The sequence below is a fragment of the Lipotes vexillifer genome, unplaced genomic scaffold (genome assembly GCF_000442215.2).
Source record: "Lipotes vexillifer unplaced genomic scaffold, Lipotes_vexillifer_v1.1 scaffold231, whole genome shotgun sequence".
Classification (NCBI taxonomy): domain Eukaryota; kingdom Metazoa; phylum Chordata; class Mammalia; order Artiodactyla; family Lipotidae; genus Lipotes; species Lipotes vexillifer.
Genome location: NW_006791822.1, coordinates 1,607,173 through 1,621,940, shown reverse-complemented (window position 1 = coordinate 1,621,940; position 14,768 = coordinate 1,607,173). Strand labels below are relative to the sequence as shown.

At 40.8% G+C, this 14,768-nt stretch overlaps 1 protein-coding gene across 1 annotated transcript in view; it reads right to left on the bottom strand.

Moving 5' to 3' along the window:
• The window catches only part of PRDM5 (PR/SET domain 5), a 201,615-nt gene that overhangs the window by 173,937 nt on the left and 12,910 nt on the right, over positions 1–14,768 (bottom strand). Inside the window, exon 2 of the mRNA XM_007464843.1 lies at positions 8,911–8,994. Coding sequence (XP_007464905.1) covers positions 8,911–8,994 — 84 coding nt within the window. The remainder of the gene's footprint in view (positions 1–8,910; positions 8,995–14,768) is intronic.

Genomic DNA, 14,768 nt, shown 5'->3' with positions numbered 1-14,768 from the left:
AGTGGAATCTGTTCACTGTACGCTAATCAAGCAGTGAGCTGATTCAAAGCTGGCTGCAGCTGTGGCAGGCTTCGGCGGGCCTCAGTCGATCCTATTCCTACAGCACCACCCTACAGTGCTTCCAAATGAAAAGTATGACGTGCACTGAGAGGCCCTCCACAGCAACATGAGTCTGTAGAACACTCTGCCTTTTAGAGGTATGTGGTTTAACTTTACAGCAGCCTGTCATGCAGCTTCATAATTCCACAAAAGTCTCGAGTAGGAGACAGCAATGTTTTTGAGTTCCTTTGGGTCTCCAATATTGCCACTCCAACTTCTCAAGACTGCCAAAACTCTACCTGTTTCTCTGTGCTCAAACACTAACCTCTACTTGGGCTGAGGTCAAATTTTCAGCCTCTTGCCCATATCCAGAATCAGCAAAGCTCTGACCACTTCCTCAAGAAAAAGGCTATAGATTATTGATTCATCTGTTCAAAGTTTTCTCCTCTCTGGAATCACAGTACTCTAGTACTCTGCTTTAACAGCTCTTTGATGGCCTTACACAAATCACTTTTATGTTTAATCTGTCTTTTGTAGCTGCTCTCAGCAGTAATATCAATGTGTTCAAGTTCTTATCTGAGATAAGTTTTCTTGCCCTGTTTTATTTTCTTTATACCCATATCACTATCTTTCTTTATAGTACTCATTAAAGGTGTTTTATGTCTATCTTTCCCTGCTGAAACATAAAACTCCAAGACAGCAAAAGCTTTACTGGATCCTCAGGGCGAAATCAGACTACAGATTGTCCGATCCTGGTATCCTTCCTCTTTCTATCATGTTTCACTTTCCCTGCCTATTTCTGTTTTGTAAAGAATTCCAGGGCTTCCCTGGTGGCGCAGTGGTTGAGAGTCCGCCTGCCGATGCAGGGGACACGGGTTCGTGCCCCGGTCCGGGAAGATCCCACATGCCGCGGAGCGGCTGGGCCCGTGAGCCATGGCCGCTGAGCCTGCGCGTCCGGAGCCTGTGCTCCGCAACGGGAGAGACCACAACAGTGAGAGGCTCGCGCACCACAAAAAAAAAAAAAAAATTCCAAAGAGCCTCATCATTTCTCAGTATGAGAAACGAGAAAGGCTAATTCTACACATAAATATTCTCAGCAAAGAACTATTACTCCACCTTTCCATGTGTCCTCACTTTTTCCTCCATGAGAGAGAGAAATTAGAGTAAATATACTTTGGGTTTCTCTCCTTCATGGTTCCTTCTCTTTATCTAATTGTTAAGACCCTGACAGTCACTCCTTTCCATGCCCAGCCCCCTGCTGTGCATTAAGCAGACCTGCCATCAGACTCAGGGTGTGCCTTCCACAGCAGACTGCAGACCTGTCTCTCTCTCCCATGCTCTCTGAGATGCTGCAAACTGAACCTGTGAGTCAGGCCACAATTCTCCGCGCGATGGCTGATGGACAAATATATTCAGAACTCCTCTGCAGGCCCAACTCTTGCCACAGAGACCAAGATTTAAGAAGGAGAGCATCAAGTACCCACTCTGTACACTTCTGGTACAAAGGGAAAGATTCAAGAAGCAGGGTATAGGCAGCGATCCAGATGGTGGTGTAGTAGGACGTGAAGCTCAACTTCTCCCACAAATACATCAAAGATACGTCTACATGTGGAACAATTCCCACAGAATATCTAAGTCAACACTGGCAGAAGACCTCAGACTACTAAAATGGCAAGAAAATCTCCGTGTAACTGGGTAGGAAAAAGAAAAAAAAGAAAGTGAGAAAGGAATCAGGACAGGACCTGCACCCTTGGGAGGGAGCTGTGAAAGAGGAAAGGTTCCTTCACCCTGGAAAGCCCCCTCACTGGCAGGTAGATCGGCCGGGACAGAAGGGGTGCATCAGACCCTCGGAGGAGAACTTTGGCAGCCGCTTTGCGGCGGCCAGAGCAGAGGGAGAGCTGCACAGACGGTCAGGGCCGCAGGCCTGCACCCCGCAGCCTGACACGTGCTGGCAAGGGCTGGGTGCTGGAACTCGGGCTTCGGAGATCAGGACTGGGGAGGGGACTGGGGATGGCTGGGTGGAAACAGCCGCGGGGGCGGGGAATCCAGTGCGACTGCAACGAAGGGTGTATGCGGAGGAAGCCTGGGCCACCTTATCGGCCAGTCGCCATGGTTTGGAGGGTGCAGGAGGGGAGCGGATGAACCCGGATTACAGCCCTTCTCCCCGTGCACATGCTCGCAGCGGGCAGGACACTGCCGACACGGGCTCCAGGGGCAGTCGCGAGCCACCACTGCTGCCTGCCCAGATGCCAGGAGTGGTTAAGAGCCCCGCGCCACCGCCCTCGCAGACTCCAGGAGTGTCCGGGAGGCTCCCGTCGTGTGCTCCAGGGGCACGCCCGAGCCTCCACGGCCAGCCCCCGACCACCTCCCCCCCGCCCCGGACTGAAAATCAGCCGGGCGTCTGCACTCCCCCATCAAGGGGGTATCAACCAGCACACACTGAGCAAAGAGGCGACAGCCATCCACACTAAGAACAGCCTTTGGGCCAAATATATTAACCCACACAAGCTACACGGGGACGCCCAGACATATAAATAGCCCTCCAGGACCACAGGAGATAACTGTTTCTCCTAAACTCACAGAGTAAGAGAAATATATAAGTAAAATGAAAAAACAGAGGAAACACTCCCAGTTAAAAGACCAAGATAATGCCCCTGAAGGAACAAACAATGAAACAGACCTCTTCAGTCTAACAGACACCAATTTCCAAAAGGACATAATGAAAATACTGAAGGAATTAAGAAAGGCCATTCACGGAAATGCAGAGTACTGGAAAAAGGAACTACAAACTATAAAGAGGAACCAAGAAAAATTAGAAAAGTCACTTGCAGAGACGGAAAGTGAGCTAAAGGCAATGAATAGCAGAATGAATAATGCCGAAGAATGAATAAGTGACCTGGAAGATAGAATAACAGAAATCACCCAATCAGGACAGCAGACAGAAAGCCAAATTTAAAAAAAAAAAAAAAATGAAAGCAATATAAGAGACTTATGGGATAATATAAAGTATGCCAATCTATGCAAAATAGGGATCCAGAAGGGGAAAAAAGAGAAAAGGGGATCAAAAATGTATTTGGAAGAAATTATGGCTGAAAACTTCCCAAACCTGAAGAAGGAAACAGATATCCAGGTACCGGAAGCACAGAGGGTCCCAAACAAGATGAACCCAAACAGACCTACACCAAGACATATTATAATTAAAATGATGAGGGTTAAAGATGAAGAGAAGACGCTAAAGGCAGCAAGAGAAAAACAAAGAGTTAGTTACAAAGGAACCCCCAGAAGGCTATGAGCTGATTTCTCTACAGAAATGTTGCAGGCCAGAATGGACTGGCAAGATACAGTCCAAGTCCTGAAAGGGAAAAATCTGCAACCTAGGATACTCTACCCAGTAAGATCATCATTTAGAATAGAAGGAGATAGAGAGAATTTCTCAGACAAGCAAAAACCAAAAGAATACAGCAGGACTTCCCTGGTGGTCCAGTGGTTAAGACTCCACGCTCCCAATGCAGGGGACCCGGGTTCGATCCCTGGTCAGGGAACTAGATCCCACCTGCTGCAATGAAGATCCCATGTGCCGCCACTAAAGATCCTGCATGCCACAACAAAGGTCACACATGAGGCAACGAAGATCCTGCGTGCCCCAACTAAGACCCAGCACAGCCAAATAATAAATATGTTTTAAAAAATAAAAATAAATAAGAAAAGAATGCAGCGACACTAAACCTATCCTAAAGGAAACAGTGAAAGGTCTTCTCTAAACAGAGAAGAAGAATCTACAGGAAAGAGAAAATCACAATTGGAAAGTAAATCACTTAAATAAGCTAGTACACAGATTAAAAAAGAAAAAAAGAAATTAAAAAACTTCTGTGAAAGTTATGACAACCACAGTGAACAGCAAAAGGATGAAAGTGAAGATGTAAAAAAGGACATCAAAATCATAAATGTGGGGAGAAGAGTAAGAAAGTGTAGACTTTTTTTTCCCCTAGAATATATTTGAGCCTCTATGACCACCAATCTAAGGCAAGTAGAGATGGGAAGGGGTTAAACATACTTGAAAAACAGGGTAACCACAAATCAAAAACATAAAATAGATTCACAAAAACCAAAAAGAAGAGAACATAAGTATAATACAAAAGAAAATCATCAAACCACAAAAGGAAAAACAAAGAGAAAAAGAAAGGGACAAAGAAGAAATATAAAATCAACAGGAAAACAAGGTTTAAAATGGCAATAAATACATATCTATCAATAATTACTTTAAATGTCAATGGACTAAATGCTCCAATCAAAAGACACAGAGTGGCAGACTCTGTGTCTTTTGATTGGATAAAAGAACAAGATAAAATACAAGAGATATTTGATAGACAGAGATACAAAAGTGGATTAAAAAAACAAGAGCTTACACAATATGCTGCCTACAAGAGACCCACTTTAGGGCAAAGGACACACACAGATTGAAAGTGAGGGGAGGGAAAAAGATATTTCATGCTACCGGAAATAACAAGAAAGCAGGGGTAGCAATACTCACATCAGACAAAATAGCCTTTAAAACAAAGGCCATAAAGAAAGATAAAGAAGGACACTACATAATGATCAATAAAAGGAGTTTACACTCAGCACCCAAATACATAAAACAAATACTAACAGACGTAGAGGAAGAAATCAACAGGAATACAACAACAGTCAGAGACTATAACACCCCACTCACATAGATGGACAGAGCTTCCAGACAAAGAATTAATAAGGCAACAGAGATCCTAAATGATACAACAGACAGTTAGATCTAATTTTTTCATGACATTACATCCAAAAAGAAACAGAATACATATTCTTTTCAAGTACACATGGAACATTCTCTAGGACTGATGACATACTCGGGCACACATTTAAGAGTATAGAAATTATCTCAAGCATCTTTTCTGACCACAACAGCATGGAACTAGAAAGACCAAGTTCTGAGAACTTACCAGGCCAGTTTCCACACAAAAACTTCTTGCAGACAATGCAAGAGGATGCTCTGGGAAAAGAAGGGAAGAGGCACTGCCAACAGAGCAGAGCCATTTGGAGCGTTCAAGAAAACACTGGATTCATCAACGGCCCCTTTGGAATACTTGAATAATAGGCTGAGCAGATGGCGATGAAAATGTACAATCTGTGCTCCAATCTACAGGTACCAAAACGTAAAGGTATGTGCTAGAATAAGAGCCAGTGCCTGCAGAGGTGGTATTTGGACTGTGGTTTGAAATACCGAAGAAAATATTATAGAAAGAGAAGATGTTGGAGATTTAAAAACAAAGGGTTGTTGAGAGTTTTAGCAACATTACATGAACGGATTTTGGTCTTAGAGCAAGTCTGAGCAGGTAGACAGTGCAAGGAAATGTATCTCAAGCTCCAAACCACCTGGGAAAAAGTACGCAAAAAGACTTCTAACTAAGGGAAGAACAGACTACGATACAAACGACTGGGCACGTTCCATCAAATTATCAATGGGAAGCATTTACAGTGGAGCAGTGGTTTCCAAGCTCAAGCTCTATAACTGGCCTGAGACCTGAGAAATTCAGAATTCTTTTGCTAATGCAGTTTTTTAAAAAATAAAAGTAAAAATCTAAAGTATCAAGAAGGCTTAAGGACAGAGGAGACTGAGTCTCTTCAGACCCCCATCTCAAATCCTGGTGGCCAACAGAGAACGAGGCTGAGGTGCTGTTTAATGCTCTGAACCAGTGGGCATCGATGAGTGCCAAGCTGCACCTCTGGGGGGACGGGGGACGATGCAACAAACGATGATAGTGCTCCCCAACGAAACCCTCAGGTGCCTCTATACCCCGCCCCAAACTAACAGGGGCTCACACACACCAATAGGTGCAATCCTCACTGGTACCTCCAAGTTCTTTGGTATTAAATGGCCACCTAGGGGCCCTTGGCCTTGTCCACCAGGACTGTTGGCACCACAAGTGCAAATATAAACTGAGAAAGAACTATGCCGTGTGCTCTCTCGCAGGCATCATTTTCCAAACACTACCCCCAGTACCTGGCTTATGTTCCATAACCATAAACCACACATTTGGACCACACATTTGAGAGCTGCAGGTAGTTCGCTCTGGAGCTATGGGGCATATTAGAAATGACTTAACTAACCGGTCCCAATTTACCCACAGAGGAGGGAAGGCTCGTTATCTCCCTTTGAGAAGGCTCAAAAGTTTCCAAGAGGAGAAGACTGTGGTAAGACACCAGTCAACCTCCTTTCTCTGTGCACCTTCTGAATCCTGGCACCTCCAAAGTTAAAATAATAAAAAGGGACTTTAAGAATATAATTCAAGGCTGGGAAGCAGCTCTCCCAGTTCAACATAATAAGGAACAGGACTAAAGCCAGCAAGCGGTAAATCTTTGCCGTTCCAAAGGTACTGACTGTTTTTCAAGTGTTCCCCCAGGAAGATATACCACTGAGAGTGTCTTCCCCTGCCCTGCCTGGCAGCACAACTGGACAGAGCAGAGACCGGCCGACAATCCACCCTGAAGACCAGACTCAGAGAAGGAAGAACTACAGGAGGGAGGGAAAAGGTGCATGAACTAAGGGGTTAAAGGGATCAAAGGTCTTAGGTGAAAAGAGCAGGCTTATAGGGGACAAGGAGACTCTTCATCAATACCCTTCTGAATTGTGTCAAAAGTACAAATATTACTTATTCAAAACACAAGCATAACATTAAGAAGTAAAAGAAAATAAAGAATGGCAATCATTATGTGAATGTAACATTACCTGACATAAAATGTATAAAATCAATAGCTCTTTGGGTGGTAAAGTGAGAGGACTAGGTATACTGGTATGTAAAAACAAATAATAATGTAAAGACATCAAAGAACCAGAGGAATACATAATGCAAAACTAGATGAGCTATGGTAGCACTGTAAGCCTCTTTAAGTTTTCCTATATGCAAGTCTTTTTTTCAAAATAAAAATTCTAATCATCATCTGCTTAGCAATGCATCATAAGCAGCTGTGTAATACATTAAACTGACCACTACACTAAAATTTTCAGAGATAACAAAACAAATATCAAAAGTCATTAACAACCCCTTAAAAATTGTTATTTTTATCATTTTCAACTTATTTAGGTTATCTTTTTTGTCACATAAAGGTTTGGCTTTTGAAAACCTTCACGGTAAAAAAAAAAAATTAACTGCTGAGAAAATTAAGATCTTACAGAAAAATAGTAAAAGCCATTAAAAATATTTTCAGGTTTATAAAAATAATTAAAACAATTAAAATAAGGCAAATCAATAACATTTTCCACTTAAACTGTAGTGAAGACTATATTATGAATTTCCATTTTCCATCACCTGCACTTCAGAAATCTTTCAAGAACCTCAAGCAACCCCACTCCCTATATCAAGAAGTTTCAGCAATATGGTGATGCTTAAAAATGTATTTTGCTTGCAGATAATACATTATGATATGTTTCACGTGTCAATTTGGCTCGATGGTAGTACCAAGCTATTTAATCAAATAGTAATCTAGGTGTTGCTGTGAAGATGTTTTATAGACGTGGGTAACATCTACAATCAGTTGACTTTAAATAAAGGAGATTACTGTCAAAGCTGTGTGGCCTTCATCCGAACAAAGGCCTTAACTGCAAAAACTGACGTTCACCGGAGCAGTTCTGCCTCAAGACTGAAGCATCATCAACTCCTGTCTGAGTTTCCAGCCTACAGCTTTCAACCCGCCACCCACACAATCCTGTGAGCCAATTCCTTGAACACACACACACACACACACACACACACACACACACACACACACACACACACACACACACACACCCATCCACTGGTTCTGTTTCTCTGGTGATCCTAACCGATAAATGCACATTCAGAGAGACATTTTACGTGTAGTTCTCTGTTTCAGTATTCTTTATCTTCCTGATTTTATGATCCCACTTCCCTTAGGCCCACCTATACCATCTCAGCTCCCACCCTCCTCATGGAACCCACCAAACAAAATTCCTGGGACTGAGTTTCCTTTTCCAAGTTTTTGTTTAACAATATCTACACCTCTGCTTTTCTATTTCCATCCCTCGGACCCTTCTTTTTCTAAAGATTATGAAAGAACAGTAATGAAAACAACTGGCATAAACTAGGATGAAAATTCTCATAATATATAGATATACATTTGTATATACAAATTCCTGCAGCAGAGAGACTTCAGATTGCAAAAGACTATCTACAGTGTCATAGCTCCTTAACTATATGTTTTTAAAGGTAAGGTACATTTTAAGCTGGGATTTTCATTCCAACACAGAGCTCAGAAATGTTTCTGTGCGGGAGATCAGCTCAGTGCTTTGTGACCACCTAGAGGGGTGGGAGAGGGAGGGTGGGACGGAGATGCAAGAGGGAGGGGATATGGGGATATATGTATACATACAGCTGACTCACGTTGTACAGCAGCAACTAACACACCATTGTAAAGCAATTATACTCCAATAAAGGTGTTAAAAAAAAAAAAAGAAAGAAATGTTTCTGGGCAATTAGCACTGCAATTGGGAAATAAAAGTTAAAGTATAATTTCATTTACAGAAATCAAATTCTAAATCCATAAAAAGAATGTGCTTATTTTGAAATCCAAACATCCTTGTTCATGGATAACTTCTTTTTTAATGATGAAGTATATAAACTTCAGAGTTATGGAAGAATTGTCTAGTTAGATATTTCAACAGTATTTTAATGCTAAACTTTCAAGGTATTCAGGTTCCTTAAAATTCAAACATTTCAATGCTTTGTCAACTGGAATCAATATCTATTAACTTAGCTTTATACATGCCTTAAATAGTACAAAGAAAAACATTTTAAATATTTAAAACAACAACCACATGCTCACCTCCCACATCAACCTGTAATCCATATTTTCATCCAAGTCTTCGGGCATTCTCTTCTCTCCAGCAAACGGTCCAAACTTTTCACCCTGAGTAGTAACGATTACATTGAAAAAGGATTAGTACAATAATCAAGTTACTAAAATAAACTATTATTTCCCTTCTGGAAAAATTCTTTTCTCCAAAGCCTTATGCCCAATGATTGAGACGCATTTAAAATATTAATTTACCCAACACAAGATATTTACATATTTAAAATCTAACTTAAATCTATTTTAGCCGAAGAGCCGAAATCCACAACACAGGAGCCAATAAGAAAGGGTTAACTCACTCAACATTTAAATTCGGACAAGGCTTGAACACTATACTTACACATTTCAAACCTCTGCAGCCACTGGCAAGTGGTCTTAAAATGAGAAGCACTGAGTCTTGCCTGACTTGAGACAAGCCCACCAGGCGGAAAACCACCTGGTTTCCATAAAAATCATAAATTCGTCCCAATCATGAACAAGAAAGAAGTAGACTTGCCATCCTCAGAGGAAGACTGTTCATAAACAAAGTTTAAATTCTCCTGCCAATCTTTCAAACAACCAAGGGGGCACTCTATACACCAGGGCTTCTCAAAGTGTGTACTTGAATCACCAGCATGAGAGTCACCAGCGTCGCTTATTACAAATTCAGAATCCTGTGCTTATTAAAATCAGAATCTCTGGGAGTGGGATGTGTGGAGCTGCATTTGGACACGTTCCCAGGTGAGAGCTGCTGGCAGACACCAGGAGTGGCCCCGGCAGGGAGGGACCCGTGAGGCAGGGTGAAAGGGTAAGCAAAACTGTTCTCACAACTAAGGTAACCAAAGCAGGACTGGAGAGACAGAGAGGGTGGGATCACGCTAGTCCAGCCAGACGATCCACAGATGTGTGTGCAGAGAGGGTACGGGGTCACGCATGCCCTCGTGAGCCTCCTCCAAACCTGCCTCTGACTATTCTACAGAAGAACCCTTCTCTTCGTTGGGAGGTGGACGAACTTTTTTTTTTTTTTAATTTTTTTTTTTACATCTTTATTAGAGTATAATTGCTTTACAATGGTGTGTTAGTTTCTGCTTTATAACAAAGTGAATCAGTTATACATATACATATGTCCCCATATCTCCTCCCTCTTGCATCTCCCTCCCTCCCACCCTCCCTATCCCACCCCTCTACGTGGTCACAAAGCACCGAGCTGATCTCCCTGTGCTATGCGGCTGCTTCCCACTAGCTATCTATTTTACGTTTGGTAGTGTATATATGTCCATGCCACTCTCTCACTTTGTCCCAGCTTACCCTTCCCCCTCCCCATATCCTCAAGTCCATTCTCTAGTAGGTCTGTGTCTTTATTCCCGTCTTACCCCTAGGTTCTTCATGACCTTTTTTTTCTTAGATTCCATATATATGTGTTAGCATACAGTATTTTGATGAACATTGTTAGGGGGAAAAATAACCACCAAAACAATGTTTCAAGGCATATAAATGACTTAATGAACAACAGAAAACCCAACTCCAGGCAACAGTCAAATGTTAAAACTTACAGGAATTACAACTAGCCCCTCATGTTACAGACAAAGAAAAGAGGTTCTGAAAAGTCACAAGTAATGGCAAAGCTTTGAAGACCTATTGTTTAATGTTAACTTGGAGTTAGAAAATGCTACAGAGATCCCTGAAATCAAGACGATAATCCTAAATAAACCAAAAACAAGTACACCAAAGACACAGGGAGACTGCTATTTGGCTATTTCAGGCAACCTGGAAGACAGACCAAATATTAAGGTGTGTTTTTGGTAATAAATTTGAGGATTTGGTATTAATGCATATATAGTCCAACTTTCACTCCACTTTGTCATGTATTTAGCCTTTACCAACTATTGCAGAAGGAAATCATCTGAGTACATGCTTTCCAATGCAAGAGATCTACCCATGCCAGTCAGTTCCTCTTTGCAGTACAAATTTGGAGGAAATATAAAATTGTATCAATCAATTCAGCAGCATTCAAAGGACTGAAAAGAAAGGGATGGAAACCCAAGTAAATGCACTGGGCTTGGGGAAAAAAGCCTGCTTGTATGCAGGCCTAGGAAGATTATTAAAGGACTTACAGCTTTGAAAATTCAAAACAAGAATCAGGACTGTGAGTTTAAAGCCTTGCTATTAATGGCGAGCAATCACTCTATCATAAATTCTAACTATAATAAATACGGCTTTCAATTTTTTTTTCCTCAGCCAAGAAATACATTTTGCATCTCAGCCTAGCATCTTCACATCTATACAGCTGACAACACGGTTTGAACTGTGTGGGTCCACTTAAATGCAGGTATCTTAATTACACCATCCTGGTCGGTTGAATGCACCAGTGTGGAAGAACCACAGATGTGGAGCGCCAACTATAAATTCTGTGTGCATTTACCCCCATGTTGTTCAAAGGTCAAGTGTACACAGAAACACACATAAAGCTAACATGTAAATTTTTTAAAATAATACTACCCTTCCTCTGTACAATGTATTCCATACTGTCTACTCTATTTTACTTCACTTTTGAAAAAATACTAGTTTTGACCCAATGAAGTTAATTTCACAACTCACCAATGGGTTGCAATCCAATTTGAAAAACACTGACATAAAAACACAGATGGAGGAGATAAATTTCTAAGTATATTTGGCTTTCTCGATTTGGTAAAATTGCCTTCAAAGTACAACTAGTGAGTATACCGGGATGATGTGGTCAAATCAACTTGAGTTTCTGTGGCTGCAAGATTACAACAAAATACACAGTCAGCTCTTAGTTATCCATACACTTGTGGTAAGAAACACTGCAGATAATTAAAACAATTTATATTTGGTTTTTGATGAGGATTTTATAATTACTTGACCCACTCCAGGCCTTCCCCTAAAGATCCCAGCACCTACTACCCACCCCCTGCTCTCTTTGTTCACTGTCATTTCTACTATACAAACAGCACTTTCTTATCATCACAGTTTTAATGTATACACTGCTTTGTTCACTAATCATTTCCTATGATATTTCTAGCCTAAGAGTAAGCCTCTCCTGCCTCAGTAGGCTTCAAACCTGCTCAAGTAACATACCCATGAAAGGAAGATTTAGGGCACTCACCCATGGGTAATTTTTTTCTTTTAGATGAACCATATGATATTGCCAGTATCTGACCATTTTTGAGCTATAAAAATTAAAATTTTTCATAGGATTCACTACAATATAAATTACATATACATGTGCATATTAAACACCTAAAGTGAGGTTCATAATTAATGGTAGGAAGGAAACTAACGTTTCAAACTATCTTCTTGAAAATTTCAAAAATTTCTAGTTGACTTCCTATCATCATTGGTTTTATTTTTTGTGATTTAGCTGCTGAAGATCTCAAACTAGCAGCAGAAAAACTATCAGCTCTACCATTTTCTTGCCGTTAATGTGCGCCAGCATCATTATTATTACCTTCAACCTGTGACTACATTACAAAAATCCTTCCAAGAATTCTTCACTTCTAACAATCTGAAGAGCCACTATCTCAAATGCTTACAAGGTGAGGCAGGACAGCAGCACAACATTAGACAACAAACATGTGAAGGACGCATTAGGGAGTGGCCAGGAGGTGAGCTGGAGGGGCATATGCCCTTTTAAAAAGTTTTTTAACTCCAACTGGCTGTTGCTGTATCACAGGGGGAGCCCAATGTTGCCAGATATCTGCAAATATTTTAGTGAGGCTGACAACTCAAATTTGTTTGTGAAATCACTACTATTCTACATTGGCAATGGATTTCAAGTTTTCAAAATTCTGCGCAGATCCAACAAAATGTGATTGTAAGATAAATTCAACCTGTAGATACCAAATGTCCAAGTCAAACTCACTTCTCAGACTGGCCCGATGCTGAGCCTACCGTGGTGCTTCTTTGTTGTTTCTAAAAAGTGCAGATAAATATCCATTCAATTTGGGACCCACTGGACTAGACAATAACTTTTAATAAAAAATGTACGATTGCAAACATGTGGGCCATTTTCTCTCATTTTGATTAATATTATTAGCAGGAATTTGAAACCAAGAGTTACTGCAGATCTCTCTCTTAGAGCAATGGGAAAAGCACTACCTGAGCACTCCAGGGATCTGGATCCTAATCCTTGCTCTGCCACTAATTATCTGTGACACATTAGGATGTCACAAACTTGTGAGCTTCAGTTTCCTCACCTATAGAACTGAGAAATTTGGATTAGCTGATTTCTAAGATTCCTTCCAGCTCTCAATTCCTATTAGAGAGAGCTTCCACAGACCAAATTTAGAACAATTTGGGGATCAAAGAGAACAAGAGTATAATTGATTGAAACACACTGACAAATTCTTAAGGCCACCATGATTGCTAGAGAGAGGGGAAAAAAGGAATTTTTTACATGTCTCATCTGTTGGCATAACAGCTTACTGACATTAATAAAGAGGAAGAACTAAGCATCTTGTCCTACCTTTCAACAATTACGCTACTTTGGGATAAGCAGACAGCAGCAAACGATGAAGGACAGCTCTTCTTTACAGAGGAATGCTAACTTATAAATAAAGGAGGAACATTCAAGTGAAATCCCCATTCTGAAATCCCTAATAATGTAAGTGATTCAGGGAAGGATTATCAATGGATGCTAAAACCATCAGGTAAAAAAAGTTGACAGTAAAATAGGTATTCATACACTATCAGCTCACAGTTTACCAGTTAAGCACAAATTATCTTTACAATGGAAAAGTTACGTTAACCCGGTGCTGGCTATTACTCAGGGAAAAACCAGATATCATATGCCCTCTGCTAAAACGCAGTATGAAGTAAATCATTCTAGCCCTTCGTTCCCCAGTGTCTGCCACAGGGAAGTGACAGGAGTGTTGGCTAAACTCTCCAGGCACCTCCAGAGGCCAGAGGGTGAGTGAACATGCACAGAACTCTTCCCGCTTGTCCTGCCTCTCACCCAGCGCCTGGGGAGATCCTGCTACCTAGGAAGAGCGCACATGGATAAAACACATTGAGAGAGGGAGGGGGAGGCTTCCTATGTTCCCTCCTGTCTCCCACCTGCCAAAACTGCACTACCTTCTGCAACATAGAGAGTATCCAGAGGGTAGAGAGAAGTGTTTAATACACAATGTCAGTGTGTTTCAAAAAAAAAAAAAAAGGTAAAATAATCTATATCTAACTCTTCAGATGACAAGAAATACAGAAGGAGGAACATTAAATAATGTGCCTTGGAAAACCATCAGATAAATCCAGCTTGCGAGATACACCACAAACAATTAGCTTGATCTCTTCAGAAAGTAACTGTTAGTTTTTTAAAAACGGTATGGAAACAGGGAAACTGTTAAAGAGAGATTTAAGTATAATAGGTGGTCCTTGAGGATCCTGGTTCGAAAATAAACAGCTATAAAAACATTCTGGAGGCACGTGGAGTAATCTGAATATGGGCTGGAATTAAAAGACATTAGGAAATCACTATTATTTTTGTTGGATGTTAAAATGACAGTATGGCTACTTAAGAAAATGTCCTTATGCTAAAATATGGAGGAATGAATTGTCATAATATCTATAATTTACTTTGACATGGTTCAGCAAATAAAAAATATAATACACATAGATGAAGTAAGTTATATTCAAGTGAATCAATCTGCAGTTGAATCATTTATATGTAAAATAATGATGTTTTGCACAGAAGGAGTCTAGAGTCCTCACTTAGAACATAATTATATCTCAGTGCTAAGGTACTATGCTTGTGTGTGCTCTTGCAATACAAGTAGACCATCAATAAAGTACATTTCCAAAAAGTTCAATATGAAAAATATCCAATCTTCTTTCCC